General features: G+C 44.5%; 2 protein-coding genes across 25 annotated transcripts in view; both read left to right on the top strand.

Moving 5' to 3' along the window:
* The window catches only part of epb41l3b (erythrocyte membrane protein band 4.1-like 3b), an 84,630-nt gene extending 77,208 nt beyond the window's left edge, over nucleotides 1-7,422 (top strand). For 21 of the 24 annotated variants that reach the window (XM_054742566.2, XM_054742572.2, XM_054742606.2 and 18 more), the window contains 7 exons: nucleotides 538-570; nucleotides 738-806; nucleotides 2,203-2,286; nucleotides 2,710-2,808; nucleotides 3,058-3,138; nucleotides 3,378-3,493; nucleotides 6,430-7,422. In XM_054742566.2, the coding sequence (XP_054598541.1) occupies nucleotides 538-570; nucleotides 738-806; nucleotides 2,203-2,286; nucleotides 2,710-2,808; nucleotides 3,058-3,138; nucleotides 3,378-3,488 (477 nt within the window). In that variant the 3' untranslated portion in view covers nucleotides 3,489-3,493; nucleotides 6,430-7,422. The remainder of the gene's footprint in view (nucleotides 1-537; nucleotides 571-737; nucleotides 807-2,202; nucleotides 2,287-2,709; nucleotides 2,809-3,057; nucleotides 3,139-3,377; nucleotides 3,494-6,429) is intronic. The other 3 variants (XM_054742594.2, XM_054742637.2, XM_054742597.2) reach the window with 3 other exon arrangements.
* Nucleotides 7,423-8,294: 872 nt separating this feature from the next.
* Nucleotides 8,295-10,923, top strand: LOC107383550 (zinc finger and BTB domain-containing protein 14). Its single transcript, XM_015956265.2, has 2 exons — nucleotides 8,295-8,424; nucleotides 9,013-10,923. Exon 2 carries the CDS (start codon nucleotides 9,036-9,038, stop codon nucleotides 10,206-10,208), a length of 1,173 nt encoding a protein of 390 aa, XP_015811751.1. The 5' UTR covers nucleotides 8,295-8,424; nucleotides 9,013-9,035; the 3' UTR covers nucleotides 10,209-10,923.
* Nucleotides 10,924-18,306: the final 7,383 nt, after the last annotated feature.

Here is an 18,306-nt window from a genome sequence, read left to right as displayed (position 1 = left end):
AACACAAACAGATTTTGGTTTGTTTGGTTTTTGTTGGCAGCTGAATCAGCCGTCTATGCCTGAGCAGCTGACTCCCACAGCCGATGAGGAAAGAAACAGGAGCTCTGTCCCTCCGGCTCTTGTTTGTTTCTCCCCGTCTCGCTCAGCTAAACCATCTCTCCCTTTCACCTCCTCTCGTCAGTTCCCCTGAAAGTGGTGACTTCATAGCTCTGGCTGGGTGCCACCGCTGCAGCTTTCCCAGCCTCATCCTCCAAAATCCTCACCCCCTCCCAAAATAAAAACCTTGAAGACGCATCAGGAAAACATTGTACGGATTTACCTGAGAGATGCTTTCAGAAGCAGATTAGTAGAAAAGTGGATGCCATAATTCTGAAACCAGATTATCAACTTTAGGATTTGTTCAACTTGACACATAAGTCAGAGTAAGCTGCTTGATGGTATTCCATACAATGTTCCTTGTTTATCCTCCCTCTACTTTCTTACTGTTCACTATGACTTTCCTTCTCTATGTTCTTGTATCCATCTGTCCCTCATCAGTCCACACTCGGATGGGTCTCTCCCTCCCAAAAGGTGACCACAGATGAATTTAAGTCTGTTTGTCTGAATTTCTGCAGTAAAACAATCTCCCTGACTTTTTTTTTTCGTCAGGCATTGACCCTAACTGCTCAATAATGTCTAGATCTGTGTTGTCACGGTGATACCCAAGCATCTTTGAACTGTAAACTGATCATTTACAGGCACCGGCTGATCAGGAGGAGAAGGAGGCGGTTGTCAGGGAAACGGAAACTGCAGCAGCCAAGCAGACGGTACAGTTCCACACACTCTGAGCCAGCATGACCTGCATCTGAGTTTATGATGTCTGCAAAATGACAGAAGCAGGGGAGCGAGACCGAGATGATTGAAGCTCAGGGCAGAAATTGGCTGAAAGTAAATAATTCATTCCTCATTTTGCTCCATCTTTTGAGTCTGTGCAGCAGAAAGGATCTATGAAGAGTAGAAGAGGAAGTAGCAGGTGGTGTGCAGAGATGAAACCGGCGGTTTTAGTTTACTGTTGTGTCTGCGTGCAACAATATAAAACAAAATGAAGAAGGGCGGATGTCAAATGAAAAGGGTTGCAGGGATTGTTTGTTGTGTTTAGAAGGTTTAAAACCTTCAGGGGAGAAAAGGTGCAAACAAAAGGAAAAACAAGCCAGTTTTTTGAGAAGGTGCAGTATTTAACACACACACACACACACACAGAGCCCTGTTTTCTTTAGTCAACAAAGCAAAAAAGCATCAGAACATTTTAAAATTTGTGTAAACAGAGCTGGAAGACCTGAAAAGTACTCCAATAAAAGTACTAAACTTGATGTTGGCCCAGACCGAACTCCTTACATCACCTCCTGCTGCGTCTCCGTCGGAGCTAAAACATCCATCTGCCTCGGTGGGCTCAGCAGCTACCCACCGCTCCACTAATCCGTTACTAGGGTTGGGCATCGTTTGATTTTAAACGATTCCGATTCCAATTCCTTGTTTCGATTCCGGTTCTTATCGATTCCCGGTTCTTTCAAGACATGACATGTTTTACATGAGCTAGTTAACCACAGGTCCTACTTGATGAAATAATCTTAACTTCAACATAAGTTTTAATTCAATGAACAATAACATCACCTTCATTTAGACAAAAGCATGTTTTGGAGAAACTGGTGTGATCAGCTCTGAAAAGTGTTGATCACAATTTGCAGATTACGTTTATTTTTCACGGAGATCGGCCGCGGATTCCTCTTCTGGTCGGCATTCTAGGAATCGAAACTAGGAATCAAAATTTAAAAAAATACTTTGAACGATTCCGGGAAACAACTGGAACAGTTGGAACCGGTTCCAATCAATGTGCGATGCCCAACCCTATCAAACTCAACCAAAGACTAGTGAGCTGCAGCTCCGATCAGAAACGTGTAAACGTTATTTACACACTTAATGAAAACCTTGTGATATCTCTGCCCATTACTGGATTAGAGGCTCTAATGCATTTAAACCCTTCAGGCAGCATGTGCTGCCTATTTGTGTTCATTTGCTCACGTGTTCATCGGTGGGATGTTATTTTAGGAGAAAACAGTTAGGACTGAATTCTTCTAAGACGGCACAGATTGCTGTTGTTTGAACTTGGTTCTAACGCAGGTCTGCTGGCTCTTATTTGGACCTGTTGTGTCTTTCTGTGTGCAGAATCTCAACAGCGTCGAGGTAGCTGCCAACGACACGCCAGTGGTCCACACGGAGACGAAAACCATCACCTATGAGGCTGCTGAGGTAGTGGCATCACAGCAGAACCATCATCACTCATTTAAATAGTATTTAGTTCATTTTTGCGTTAATTTTCTTTGCAGACAATTTTAATAAATGTGCAAAAATGATGATTTCACGATTCATTTACTGCTTTCTTTAAAATGGAACATTACAGTTTTACCTGCAACAAGAAAGAGTTTATGCAAAAGAATGAGACGTGAGCTCTGATCCAAAACCTCCTGCAGACGGTTACTGATCGCCTAATCGTTTACAGTCAGAGCTACTTCCTGCTCAGCTGCTTCCAGATCAGTGTTTGTGATTTTAGCCTGCAGCATTTTTCCACCGAGTCATCAGAGAGAGACTTCATGTCTACAAGTCAGCGATGGTTGTCTGCGTTCCCGCCTCCCTGACGCTGCGGCGTTTAATGGTAAAAATGTATTTAAACAGGTGGACAGGAACGGAGATGCAGACCCCGGCGTGCTGCTGAGCGCTCAGACCATCACCTCAGAAACAACCAGCACCACCACGACCACACATATCACAAAGGTCAGAGTTCACCCTTCCTCTCCTTTAGTTTTTACTCAGCTTGATGACTGTTGGTGACAATATGCAAACTGTTTTAATGAGGGAGTTTCCAAAATGTAATGTTGATTCTGCGTCCCCTCATGGGCCTCGCTGGTGTGTGTGTGGGGTGGGGGGGTGGGGGTCTCATATGTGAAGCTGTGTTTTAAAAAGCATGACAACCAAGAGCTTTTGGCTTTAAGAGTTTTAGGGTTTGTTTTTGTTTTCGATCAGACGGTTAAAGGAGGAATATCAGAGACGAGAATCGAGAAAAGGATCGTCATCACTGGAGACACAGACATCGACCATGATGAGGTCATTTCCTTTTCTTTGATCTCATCATTCATCTCTAAACAGTGTTGGTTTGTGACCTTGGTGACCCCGGTGGCTGTGCATTTGCGAGCAGCCAGATTAGATGGGCCATACTGAAAATGTGACAGATGTGGTCAGGTAGCTTCCCTGCTGGAATTCTGACTTACTCACAATCCACCCGCTCTTCCCCGTTCTCTGTCTCCCCCTGCTGCTTCCTCCCGGCACTGCACCCCGTACCTTAGGCTCTGGCTCAGGCCATAAAGGAGGCTAAAGAGCAGCATCCAGACATGTCAGTGACCAAGGTAGTCGTACATAAAGAGACAGAGATCACGCCAGAGGAGGGTGAGGACTGACCCAGGTAAGACGACGAGTCCCCAGACCCCATTCCCTACCCCCCCATCCGGTTTTAGTCTGGGTAGCTTTTCATCTGGATGGATGGTCCCTGCTCTTATCCCACTTGCAGCTTGTGCATCATCCTGTTGTCATTCCAGCTCTGCTCATTCTCGCACAGGAACAGGCTGCTGGTGTGTGTGTGTGTGTGTGTGTGTGTGTGTGTGTGTGTGTGTGTGTGTGTGTGTGTGAGTGCGTGCGTGCGTGCTGGAGAGAAACTAAATCTAAATTTTTAATTAGATTTAAAATGTAGCTCTGGTTTTTCCAGACCTGGGTTCTCATTTATCAAACGTTCGTAGAAACGTTCCTATATTCTATCCTACGAACATGCAGTGGCCTCTCGTACGCACGTTCCTCCACAATCAGCTGTTGATAAATCCCACTTGTGTGTACTCAGGTGTTCGTGCCTGTTGACAGCCATTTACATAGAGAAATGCCCTCAATTAACCATATTTGGTCATGCTATGTCTTCAGCACGTGAGGGGATTCCCCGTGTTTTCCAGAAAAAATAAGAAAAACTTTACGCCTAAGCGCCTCTTGATTTTTATCTTGAGAGGCGCTATAGAAATTATATTTTCTTCTTCTTTAATATCGAAACACTGGCTGCCGAAGCGCCAAAGAACCAAACAAGTTACAGAGGCTAAAAACGCGGTTGGGACAGAGGAGAGGTTCCCGTCAGAAATAAATAAACAAATGGATTTGATCAATCGTAGAGTAACGGGTTGTCGTTTACATTTAAGGAGTCGTTCTGTTTGGAGTTGTCTGAGCTGAGCTGTTGCCTCAGAGCTGTCATTCAGTCTGGTTACCTTGGCAACGTGTATGATCCGGGAGCAGAGGAGGTTCTGGGGGTTTCTCATAGTTGTAAAATAAAATATGAACTGGGATCGGATGGGTGAGGTTTGTCTGGTGCGCCACAAAGGCTCCCGAATCCCAGCATAGCAGAAGGATTTCCTTAGAGATTAGAGCGCTCACGGCCAACGCGGTCCCTCCAGAGACCACGCTCTGTTAAATCCTCCAATAACAGATCAGCCATGACATAATGTCAGATTCCCGTCAGTCACACGTGTCTTTTATTGGTTTTAGCACAAATTATGTGAAAAAGCCGTTTTTCCACTGACAAAATGGCATACAGGATAAACAAAACCTGTGGATGAGGAAGACGTTTGGATGACTGAGACATTCGGTATTTGGCTTCCCCGTTCTGCCACCAGATGCTGTTTGTACGCACAGTCAGAGATGTTCTTACTTTTAGTAACATTTCTACGCACAACTACAAAATGATAAATACCACATGATGCGTAGAATCGTTCCTGCGCTCAACATACGCCCAGATCTGTGCGTATGAACGTTTGATGAATGAAGCCCCTGGATTCTAATCAGATTTGTAACGATGGTGTGAAATGGTCTTTCTCACATTGTTGTGTCCACATTTTCCCAGTCGGGATTAGAGATGACGTTCCTGCTGAACCGGCTTCCTCAGATCTCATCCACCTCACTGTTAACACGCCCATGTGGACTGCAATCTGATCTCATGTGTACTCGGATGTGCTTGGGTCTGTTTTCAGAGGGAACAAACGTGTCTAAAGTCGTAAATATGGGTTTGATCTGGGGAAAAGAAACAGCTGTTTCTGGCTGTGAGGAAAAACTTTCATTTAGAATATCACAGTTGAGGTTGCATCGATTGGTCAGACCTTTTTTTGTTCTGCAACCTTCCCAGCGTTAGCAGGAAGCTTGTTTAGTACCAAAGTGAATCTTTAGCTCTTCCTCGTCGCTGCTAGCAGGCTCATCCTCTCCCAGTCACCTTTCAGCCTTCTCGGCGTCTGATAGGATGCCGAGGCGCGAGGCTCCGGATGAGCAGGCGTGCATGAGAAGGCTGTACGTGACTCACCAGATGGGAATGCCTGGCTTTGTTTCTGCTGCCTCCCTGTCAGCTGTGTGTGTTCTGTTTAATAGCTGTGTGTGAATAGTGCTATTAACACCGTAAACATGCTTCCTGTGAGGGCTCGTCTGTTTACCACCTCAGATACACACGGTTCAGGGAAACAAAAAGTGTCTCATTCTGACAAATGTCATGCTTCATTCAGACTCTGAAACAGGTTCAGCCTAAAGGTCCGGATTCGACCCAAAACAGCCCATAGACCAGAGGTTCCTAAAGGTGAGGACGGGGCTCCACTGTGGGTCACCAGGAGCTACACTGGAGGTCTTGAGAGGATTTCCAGAAGTCGAAATAAAACACAAAAACAATTTCTGAAACTTATTTTTAGCATAATTGTTATGAAAACTCTACTAAAGTATCATGAATGTGTTTAAGTGAACAAGAACTGAAGCCGTTCTTTGTGTCTGGTCTGAATTATTTTGCTGTTTAAGAACATTTAAATCTGAGTTATCTAGGGTCACGTGTCTTAACCGCTGCTTATGACCGAAGTTTATCCATGACTTACACAGAGATGAGGCGGCCAGGTGGGTGAAGTTTCTTGCCCAGGGGCACAACGGCAGAAAGACCTGGAATCAAACGAGCAACCCTCTGATTACCAGACGACCTTTCTGAAAGTCTATAGAAGTATTGATCCAAACCTGTTGGGAAGAAGGTCTGGCGTATTTGAAACCATATTTAGGAGAATTGGGGTGGAGGTAAACTTTTAGCCTTTTTATCCAAATGAATGTTTAGAAATCTGAACTCCAAAGCAGTTTTGAATGAAGCATGACCCTAAAACCTGATCCAACCGGACTAAAGAGTCTGTTCCCCAGTTAGCCTGTGTGTGTCTGTGTGGTGTGTTTTACACCTTCAGAACTTTTGATGTGGGTAAAACCGTAGTCGTCCTTCTCCACGCAGCCTGGCAGCAGAGCCTCAGGCGTAATTAAACATGTGGGAGATACTCACTCCTGACTCATCTCCTCTTCCAGGAATAACACCCAGGAGCTGCTTCTCTCTTCCACCTCCCAGAGGCCAACGCTCACAACTCCACTCACGTCGGGACTCCTGCTCTCCAAACGCCGCAGCTCGCTGCTAAGACGCTACCATCGCCTACAAAACAGTTAGATGCATTCTGCATGAGAAGGGCACGTAGTTGCATTCCCAAACATGACAAAATAATCCAGAAAAACCATCCGATTTTTAAATATATGGTTCTCGATCCGTCTGCACGCCAAATCCCTGTGCAGCAAGCAAACTGTTTGCTTCCACTGCCTTATGACTGATGCTTTTTTTAATGATTACTGAGGATAATTATTGTAGCAACATTTTATTTATGAATTAAAGCCATTACTCCAGAAACTTGTAATTGCTGTAGGCTGTACATGTTAGAGAGCAAACACTATTTAACCTCGCCGTAGAAGAGTTCACCTCGTTTTGCAAAACCAAGCATCGCTTGAGTCCTTCGAGCAGCCGAATGAGTTCTCCATCAGGTGTGCTACTACAGCTGTCTCTGCACCTCAGCACTGTACATATCAACTCCCCCCAGAAACTGCTCATGATCTTTTTAAAGTTGATTTTTGTCGTGTTTGACTTTCATTGTAATATTTTATTGTTTCATTGATTGCTTACACCACTGCATTGTTTTTGTCACAAGGTCTACGTTGGCTGAAGCCAAGGAATCAATAAAAAGGTTTTGTTTTTTACGTGCCTGTGCAGGCTTTGAATGTTTTCTAGGGTAGGTCGGCTCCAGTACAAGTACCACATATGTGTGACTGTGAGGCAAAGGGCTCAGACAGCCGAGTTCTGCCCAAACGAGGTCCAAAGCCAAGAGAGATCAGACGCCCGCGCCACCTAACAATACTCTGTGTCCACTCTGGGCCTCCTCTGTGTGTCTGAAGGGTGGGAAGAAAGTGACAAATGCATTTATTCTTGATTTGCTGTTTTCCTCTGAAATAATAAAGTGACCACTGTACAAAAACTTATCTTACGTTGTTGTATGTCCTCAAATTCAGGTTTTGCCACCTTAAAATACAGTAAATAAAATAAACATTAATGATGTTTCTTCCTGTACCTACTGCATGGAGTTAGGCAATCGGCAGACTAGTTCAGGTTTTAAAATAAATTGATATTTCAATGTAATGTTAATGAATAAAAAACATCTTAAATTGTTACTTCAGAGCTAATTTTCTGAATCGTCACTAGTATTTTAAGCGCTTAACCTCCCTTTAGATGTAATAATTACAACAGTGGGATAGGTCAACGGCAGTGGATGGATTATTTGTGCCATAATTTACTGTAAACACCTGATTGAGCCGGTGACAGCAGATTTCACACGCTAAAACCTAGGAAGCCCCGCCTTCTCCGGCGGACGTGCGTGAGTACCAAAGAGTGTTGAACAAAATGATGTCTCACTGTTTTCGAGTTTAAGGGAGCGGAAGGGTCATTGAAAGCGCCCGTAAAGTCTTATTTTGTCTTTTCCGCTAGCAATTATGTTTTGAAAGAAGCATTTTTATACCAAAACAAGTCATTTGAAGCTTAAATTCTTAATGTTTGAAAACCTAAAACAACTTTAATTTGTTCAAGCTCTATTTATCCACGTAGGACTCTGCAATGTTAAATTTAAGGATAGTTGCTGCATTCGTGTTTTTATTTGTGCAACTATTAAAATTCTGCTAACGAATTATCAGTAATGGTTTAGGTATCATAATTTAATCCCAGGCAAATTAGGTTTAGCTACAGATCCACGTAAAACTAGACTTTTTCGTTCCGTCTCGGATCTTGTCTCGGAGTGACTCGTCTTCATGTAAATAGACGATTTGAATGTATGTTCTGCTCCGGGCCGCTAGGTGGCAGCAGAGCGGTGTGGCGTTTCCTTCAGCCCTCACAGTCACAACAAGAGGAGGAAGAGGAAAACGACAGCTCAGGGATCTGGATCGTCGTCGACTGCCTTGCGTGAGAAGACGGGGATCGTGTTCAGGCTTTGGGTACGAACACTTTTATTTTCTTCCGCGGCGTTCGCGCAGTTTGGAGCCGCTTTCCACGGTGGCTCGCTCGGCGCGCCGCTCGCTGCTGTTCGCGGAGCGACTTTCAGGCTGGAAACAAACCCGCGGAGGCTCTCCGACCAAAATGGCTGGGCGCAGTGAAATGTGAAATATTCTCGTTAGGCTTTTACTTTCTACGAGCAGCGCGGCCGAGCCGCAGATTCTGCGGCTAACGCGAGTTAGTTGCGCTAATAAAGCGCGGGTGTTTGTTTCCGTTTGTGTGTGTGTTTTTTTATTTTTATTTTTTTTTTATTAGTGCGGCTCGGCTCGGGCCTTTCGTATTTTTATCTCCTCCATGATTTCTGCATGGTCGGTTCAGACACTTTCTCTCTATTCTCCCTTTGATTAACGCGCATTTGTCAACAAGCGCAGTTTTAGTTGCAGGCTGTGAACTTTGTTGTGGTGCATTTTGTTCAAAGTGTGTGGATATTCCGATCAGTGTCATGCAAATAGAGCTCCACCCCTGCACGCACCGCGCGTCGCAGATTTAAAATGGAAAATAAACATCTGACGGTGTTGTCTCCTCTGCAGGTTGCTCCTGTTTGACCTGCAACATGTCTGAATTACTGAGATACATCGACTACGACCACAAAGCCACCTTCCTGAAGATGCTCAACCAGCAGAGGATGGAGGGTGAGCACTGTGACGTGGTGGTGGTGGTGGAAAACATAGAGTTCAGAGCTCACCGCTGCGTGCTGGCGGCCTGCAGCAACTACTTTAAAAAGCTCTTCAAGAAGCAGAGCGACGACGACAACTCCATCGTAGAGCTCGACTTCATCCGCTCCGACATTTTTGAAGAGGTGCTCAATTACATGTACACAGCCCGGCTGGCCGTGAGGAAGAAGGACATCAATATGATGATGTCGTCGGGTCAGATTCTGGGCATCAACTTCCTGGATAACCTGTGCACCCAGAAGCGAGAACTGACCAACATGAAGACCCGAGAGAACCAGGCTCCAGACGACCATGGGCTGAGAGCGCAGGACGCTATCCTGAAGGAGTTGGCCATGGAGGAGGTGAGGAAGAACAGCTTCTATGACCAGGGGATGGATGGGATAGGGCCCGGCGGTTCCCACGTGTCTCAGCCACACAACTACAACACCAACCTGGGTAAAGACCCCCACAGCCACAGCTGGACCTCCTCCACCTCTAGCGACATGAAGCTGGAGTACCTCCTTTACGGCCACCGCGACCACGGCTCCTGTCAGACCACGGGCACGAAGCCCTTGGACCACAACACCAAGAAGGAGCGACTCCTCACGGCTAACCGCCCGTACGGCTGCGAGCACTGCCCCAAAGCCTTCACCACCGCCGCTCACCTCAAGGAGCACCTAAAGATCCACTCCGGCTTCAAACCGCACCGCTGCGTCGTCTGCGGCAAGGCCTTCATCAGAGGTCCCGACCTGAAGCGGCACGAGCGGGTCCACAGCAACGAGAGGCCCTTCGCCTGCCAAATGTGCGAAAAGGCCTTCAAGCACAAATCCCACCTGAAAGACCACGAACGACAGCACCGGGGTGAGCGGCCCTTCAACTGCGGCTCCTGCGACAAAGCCTTCATCAAAGCATCGGACCTGAAGCGCCACTGGAACACCATGCACAGCGGCAACCCCCGAAGACAGATGTCCCTGTCGCCCGCCGCCTCCCAGCATGGCCAGGCGGAAACCGCCGACCAGAGAGACTGGAAGCTGGAGACCGGGCCACACTCGCACAACTCGGGGGACTGCTGAGCCTGCAAAACACACACACACTGACAGGAGGGTGTAAAGGGCCACGTGGCCCCGGAAAATCACGCAGGCGGCGATCAGAGTGACATCAGCATGTTCATCCTGACTGTGGGACTTTATATTACTAAAAAAAAACATGTCAAAGCGACGTTTCTTTCCACCTGTAAAGTTCTGTAAATGTTTAGTTCGCTATACGATACGTATATTTTTCACAAAGCGTCGTCTCTATCTAGACCTCGGGTTCCCATAATGTTTTCTTTTATTCTAACAGCATATGTAACATTTAAATGTTTGTTTAACCTTTATTGAATTTTACGAGATAACAGAGAGAGTCAGCCTGTGGGGAACGGGGAGGGGGGGGTCTGCATAACATTTGTCGCATTGAGTATATTCATGTGGATGTTTTTAATGGATGTTTAGTTGTATTGATTGATATTACACTGTAAAAGTAACGAGTCACCACTTTTGCATTTCAGCGCAGATGATACCAAAGTCTTGGGCGTCTGGCGGATCGTCTCTCGGGACCGTCCTTCCCAAGCAAGCGGCCAGCAGGATTTACTGTTATACAGTATAACCGTCAGCCGGCTCTCATCAGTTAACTATAGATGTCTGTATATACTGTAGCTTAGTTTGTTGCACAACTAGAGATCAATAATGAATTATGCACATATAACATTGTCCTACTCGTACACTTTGACAATAAACACCATTTGCCGTGTTTGCAAAGTTTTTGTGGGGAACATTGGTGCACGGCCGCATGTGGCAGTGAGGTCGCTGAAACGGCGTCGCTCTTGATTTAACCTGATGTTCATCACCCGAATGGATGATAAAAACCAGGGTTTTTATTATTTTTTATTTATTTTCCCCTTGCTGCTGCTCCTGGAACTCGGGAGACGGAGCCTCTGATGACTTTTACGCGCTTGTCAAACTTAACTCTGAAGAAGAAAAAAACAAATCTTTAGTAATTTTCTGTGTTTTAGTTTTATTATGAACATTTTTAAATCATAAAATATGGGATCCTAAAAAACATTAAATAAATAGAACAGTGAAGTTAGGCTAAACTTGTAAGAAGTAAGGCTGAAGCTCAGCTTTGAGGAAATCTGGTCTATTTAAGGTGGATGACAAACACTTTTAGGGTCATTTTAAAATCAGGAAACTTGGAAAAAAATTGAGCATTGCAGCAGGAAATGAAAGTTTCTAAAATATTGTATTTTCCTGTGTGTGTGTGGAAAACAAGCTGATGTCAGATCAGATACCTACGGCACATCTTTTCTTTTACAGTGCTTCCTTGTTGATCCTGAGAAAGAAAATTAGCCTAAAAGTGTGTCTGAATCCTCGTGAGGAGATGGATCCTCGTGAAGAACCATAAAATCCATTCAAAGTTAAGGTCTTAAGTTTCATTAAACTTGTCAAGTTAAAAGAAACTTTTAAAATCCTTTTTGTTTAAACGACTTAACAAGCTGGAAACTTCTAACATCCTTGCAACTTTTAAGCTTGTGTTTCTAATTCTCTACAAGCTGCATGTTCAGCGTCACTCTGCTTTTCTTCTTCCTCCAGCTTAATGACAAAGTCCCAAAGTCTTTTATTTTGAAGGAATAAAACAAAATTACTTGCGCTGCTCTCTTTATTCTCTGCATGCAACACTAGATGGTGCCCTGTGACTAGTGTTCAACCCAGTTTGACCCGCTTGTGTCAGCTGTCCAGAACCGCAGGCTCCTCGGAGGAGCCGGAGAAGAAAAAAGTTTCAGAAACTGATTGAAAAAACGGGAAATCTGAGGAGAAAAGGCATGCACCCTCACACTCCTGTTCCACACGTTTCCATGCAACGGAACGTGTGCACTTCCATGGTGATTCGTTTCAACTGGCTTTAGGACGGCACAAAGGTCACATGTAAGGGCGGGTTGCTTCAGACAGGTGTTCTAGCCAGAGGTCCTTGGCTGGACTTTTAAAGAAAGTCAAACAACAGTATTTATATCATGTATCACCACACACACACACACACACACACTTAATGTAAATAAAGTTAAGCTGAAAAGAAACATCACCAGTTTGTTTTGTTTCATCCATTTTTTCACTTGAGAGTGTGGTGGTAGATACTCTGCTGGTGATTGGCTGATTAGAACAATCTTACTGGTTTGTTTCTCAGGCTAAGGAACATCAGGAACATCTGAGATTTTTATGGAAAACTAACCAGTGTTAGATGGAAAAATGGTCTTGATGTCTGTTCTGTCTTTCCTGGCCCTGTTCTTTGTGTGTGTGCATGCGTGAATGGGTGTGTGCAAAGGAATCGAAGTGTACATAAGCCTGTGTGTGTGTGTGTGCACATGTGAAATAACTGAAAAAATATGAGAAGGAGGCAGGAGATGAGCATGCATTCATGCGTGTCTCTCTCTCTCTCTGTGTGTGTGTGTGTGTGCGTGTGTGTGTTCACCACAGTGTTTATTTGTTTTGCATCTGTAATGAGCTCTGTGCATTCGTGCACATTTATGTGTGAATGGCAAGCAGTGTGTTCATGTGTGTGCGTGCGTGCAAAGGAATTGAAGTGTATGTAAGCCGGTGTGGTGTGTGTGCATGTGAAAAAAACTAAAAAACATGACATGGGAGGAGAGAAGAGCATGCATTCATGCGTGTGTGTGTGTGTGCGTGCATGCATGTATTAACCACAGAGTGTTTGTTGTGCATCTGTAATGAGCTCTGTGCATTCGTCCACATTTATGTGTGGATGGCAGGCAGTGTGTGTGTGTGTGTGTGTGTCCATCCTTGTTTGATTGCTTATGCACGAGCCTCTGCATGCAAATGAACACTTCTTCACTATTAAAGGCTTCACGTTTCAGATGGCTGAAGCAGATTTTTGCTGGAATGGGTCGACAGCATCGTGCAAAAGTTTTACACCAACTAGTTTGGTCTGCATGCAAGGATCCAGATGTCATCACAGTCTTCTGGAGTGGTCTTGATGAGCAGTTTCACCAAATTTGGCTGTTTGTTTAACGTTTTCCATCTAATTCTCCTACCTGACCACGTCGGCGTGTTGTGGGATCATGGAGAACAGATCCAGGAAGGAAAACCATCTCCTCGCTATTTTAGCTCTTTCCCTGCTCCAACACACTTGATTTGACAGACTGGATATTTTTGAGTCAGACTTTTTGTCTTTGGCTGCGATGGACTGGCTCTCTGTCCTGGGTGTGCCCCGCCTGATTGCCCATTGACCGCTGGAGATAGGCACCAAAGGTAACAAAGCTCCGGTGCGCCTGTTCGATGACGTAGAAGGCAGCTTGAGGAGAAAATGGCAGAAGATGACAACCCTGGCAGAGTCCATGAGCATGTGTGTGTTTCTGACAGGCTGCTGGTAAAAATGGGACTTTTGCTAAGGCTGGCTCATCCCTTGAGTTAGGAGCTAGACATGACGCCTGAATCACTGATGTATGATGATGTAAATGGTTAGGTTTTAATCTGACAGTGAGTGTGAAAAAGCAGCCCTAGTCCGAGGAAACCTTCTGGAAAAATATTGATCAGGAAGGCGCTTGTTCAAAGATGACAGGAAAGTCTGGATCCTTGGAAGGAAAATATTAAAAACAAAAAGTGACTCAAGACTTTTAAACAGAACTGCCTGTGACAGATATTAGTGTTCAGGGGCTGTGCCTCCAGATTCACGTCTGCACGCTTATGTATCATGTGTGTGTGTGTGTGTGTGTGTGTGTGTGTGTGTGTGTGTGTGTGTGTGTGTGTGTGTGTACAGTGAACACCCGTTTTCCATTACCCCGGCCGGCCTGGTTCCATCATCCAGACCACAAACCTCCTGTCTCCACTCAGGCTCCACCCAGCGTCGCCACAGGCTTCCCAGAAAAGAACAGCGTCTAATTAAAAATAAAAAACTTTAATTACATTCATCTTATCTCTGCTTCACAGACGCACTCGGAGAGAATGAAACAACTGTATATAAACAGTTTGATGTGATAAATGTGTGTGAAAAGCAAAGGCAGATGTGGTTTTTTGTTTTGTTTTATGACTCCAAGCAGGATGGCGTTTAATCAGATCAGCTGACGTTCATGAGGCATCTGGAAAGTCTTCGTGATCTTTCGGTGCATCTCTGGGACTTTTTTTTACTTGATCTCATCTTTCAGGAACGTTAAACTAAAAAATAATCTTCCAACTGTGCATCTTCTGTATTATTAAACTGATTTATGGCTCTCCGTCAAATTTTGGTCCTGTTAACGGGAGGAGGATCTCTGAGGAATGTCTCTGATGGTGGTGGTGGGGGGGGTGGGGTGGGGGGGGGGTCACTCATCAGCCTTCCAAACACAGCAGCTCCTGTCTGACCTGCTTCCTTCCATCAGAAGCAGTGTCATTGACTGCAACCCCACTTGTCCGCAGACAGGCTGCGTCTTTGTGGGTCGGCGTGGTGCTGCTGACCCGCTGGAGGTGGGTTATCGCTCCATCTCGGCCGGATCGCTGAGATCTGCCTACAGGAGTCATTGTTCGGGTCTGGACCAGATGTTCCTGCTGCCAGATTGCTATCACATCACTCCTCAGTGGGGAGTCCAGACCCTCCCCCCTCCACCTGCTGTTTTCTCCACATCGCCTCTTCCTCGCCAGACTGCTCTGGTTTGCTTCTCCTTGTTGTTGTTTTTATTTTTTTTATTTTAGCTTCTTTTCCCTTTTTAAGTTCAAGGCTTTTTCTGTTCCTCCCTCGTCCCTTCTTCTGTCTCCCATCTCCCCCGGGGTGTTCCGCAGGGTTTAATGTTGGGACCCCTGCTGTTTTGTGTGTAGATTCTGCCATTGGGGGGTATCCAATGGAAGCATGGTATAGCTTTTTTACCTATATGCTGACGATTTTCCAGCGGTCGACCAATCTCAAAGCCTTGGATGGCTGAGAACATCCTGTGTGTTGAACACAAGACAGAAGCAGTGCTCAATCATTACACTGAGTTAAACCCCCACACAAGGGATTTTCTAGAGGTGAAGATCGACAATGCCTTTTGTTTTAGAGGTCACATTACCGGAGTTGTGGCATCATCCTGTCATCTGAGTTGTTTGGTTAACCATCCTTGTCTAGACGTGACCTTGAAACTGTTGTGAATGCCTTCAAAGCTTTACCACTGTAACTCTGTCCTATTCAGAGTGAGTCGGAGTGCCTTAGCTCATCCAGGATGCTGTCATTCTTTGTCTTCTCTCCTCCCTCTATCATCATTTCTCCCATTCTCTCATCTCCCAATCCTTCCTTTTTCTGATTTTTCTCATACCTCCGACTCTGCTCTTTGTCCTTCTATCTTCTCATCTGAAACCTACCCTCTCCTCCTCCTCCTCCTCCTCCTCCTCCCTGTAGCACAGGTAATAAGTCTCGTTGGACACAACATTTGTTGTTGTCCTCCCTCTGCCTCCTTAGATCAGACGTGGAGGGTCTCTTATTAATGAAATTCTCCTGCTGGTAACACTGAAGGATGCAAAGACGGGGCTAGATATCATCTGGGGGAAAGTTGATGACATAAAACCAGCCAATCACAAATGAAAGATGAGATTCCTAAGCACGGAATGATGAAGCAGCAGACGCACGTTTCACCATTTCATTAGGTACACCTTAAGGATCCTCATTTACCATCAGAACCACCATTATTCTTCGTGTCATCAAGGTTTTGGAAACCTTCCTCAGAGGTTCTGGCTCATTTTCACATGACAGCATCCATGATGTGAATCTCCTGATCCACCACTTCCCAAAGGTTCTGGTCTGGACTGAAATCTAGTGACTGTGGAGACGAGTGAACTCATCGTCATGTCCTAGAAACCAGTTAGAGAAGGTCCGAGCTCTGAAATGGAGCATCATCCTGCTGGAAGTAGCTATCACAAGATGGGTTCACTATGAAGATCACACATTTAAATGATGCTCAGTTGTCTCCAAGGGATGGCTGCCACCATTACCCCAGCAGCCTGAAGTGTTGATGGATCCATGATTTATGTTATTGACACCAACATGCAGGAGATGGTCCAGTTCTGGTGGACCAGTCTCAGCTAACTGTGTGGACACCTGCTAGATGTTGCTGAGCGACATGTTGTAGTTCAAAGATATGCAGATCAATATGAAATCTTTCTTCCACATGTGATATTTTCTCTTTTTTAGACAATTTTCTGTAAACCCTAGAGATGGTTGTGGGTTTAAATCCCCATAGTTCTGCAGTTTCTGCAGCTCTGGTGCAAGCCACCAAGCCCAGTTTGACCTTCAGCAAGTCGTCTTCATCACACCTGGTGCCTGAATGCTTCCATGTGATATCATGAGCATTTGGAGCTTCATTTGATCAAAGATATTCTGTGTCAGCTCCACGAGATAAGATTTCAAACCCCGACGTTGTTCCAGCTCATGTCGACGTGGAGGTCCCGCAGCTTAAGACTCAACCTACGGTCATTAACCCCTCGTAGGCCGTTTGTTTTCAAGGAGAATGTGACCCCTCCACCCTGACAGGTGTTGCAGCTCCAAACACTCAGAGCAGGTGGAGGAAACACCAACAGCTACAGATAATCTAAATGTTTACACATCTAAAAGCAGGGAGAGAGCTCAGGGGCTGGGCTAGGGGAGTGTAAACAGATCTCCTGCTACACACACACACACACACACACACACACACACACACACACACACTCACCTAGCACATGCATTTCCCTACAATCTACACACACCTGAAGAAACACGGCTGACCGTCACACACATTAAAGAAACCAGGATGTTTAAACACTTTCAGAGGTGAATGATTCACAAGCTCGATAAAGCCAATGCCCGTAAGAATGGGTGATGAAAACACACACACACACACACAATATTAACTCAAGTTAAACTTGTGCAAAGGTGTTGGATTGAAAACATTTCAGTGTGAGGTGTTGTTTAGGAGCGTGTCAGCTCATCTCCTTTTGAGCTTTAATGTTTAAATGATTTGTTTCTAGATGTCTAACCCTCATGTCTACATATGTGACGTTTTTCATACTATAAATTCTTTGTCTTTTTTGCTGTCCTTAATCTTATTGGAACTTTTGACCTTTCTCTGACTTTATTCACTCGTTTTTTCCCCTTTTCTTCTTACATATTTTTTCAATTCTTATATACAGTTTTTTATTTTTTTGTTTCATTTGTTTGTTTTTATTGAAACTTTTTTAAATATATATTTTTATTACATTAAATGGTAATATAGAGCTGCCACCCATGCAAAATAAAAATTTGAATGACATTCCACTGTGACATGTTTTTGTTCTAATTATAATTTTAATGTTTGAACAATTTAGTAATGACGTACAATCATGATACATGAATTTATTGTAAGAACAGAATTACATTAATTGAGCAATAAAATAATGAAATTATAACACAGTATTGCTCTAGTTTGATTTTGCCTGGGTGGCAGTGCCTCATTGCCGCAATATTATCAGTTTTTTCAGTTTTGTGCCTTTTTTAACGCTTTTAATATGTTACAAAATTATTTTTAATAACTTTTTTCTGTTTTGCAACATTTTTTATTTTTCTTGCATGTTTCTCCATCTTTTTTATTCAATTAAATTTAAATGTTTTATTCAAAAATATTCTCCTTTATTGTGTTTTTATGTTTCAAACAGGTGCAACATGGTAAACATGGTTTTTAAACAGGTAAATGCTAAAAACAGTCTCCAGAGGATTTGACTTTTTTCTTATGTCTCAAATCTCTTTTTTATTTGCTTTTTGAATTTTTGTTGCCCAGAGGTAGGGTGCTGTTAGAGTTGCACCCCCTGGCGGTGGATATGTTGCACTGCAACATGACAGTAACTACACCAGTGGTGTCCTATCAGGCCCGTCCTGCATGCCCGAGGTTTCTCAGCTTCAACACACCTGGTTTTAATTAGCAGGTGATTAATAGGCTTCTGCAGAGCCTGATGATTCAATATTGAATCAGGTGTGTTGGAGCAGGAAAACAAATAAAACATGCTGGATTGTGGCCCTGGAGGACCAGGATACTTCTGTAGATCACAAGCAACAGTTTTCCTGTTTACACAGAAGCTAACGTTAACATTACAGCACAGGTAGGCGCTGCAAGCAGTTTAAAGCTCCCATGAGCCACGGCTGACTCGTGGGACTGTTTATGACCTGTTT

The sequence above is a fragment of the Nothobranchius furzeri genome, chromosome 11, assembly GCF_043380555.1.
Source record: "Nothobranchius furzeri strain GRZ-AD chromosome 11, NfurGRZ-RIMD1, whole genome shotgun sequence".
Classification (NCBI taxonomy): Eukaryota; Metazoa; Chordata; class Actinopteri; order Cyprinodontiformes; family Nothobranchiidae; genus Nothobranchius; species Nothobranchius furzeri.
This window is presented reverse-complemented; position numbering and strand designations above follow the sequence as displayed.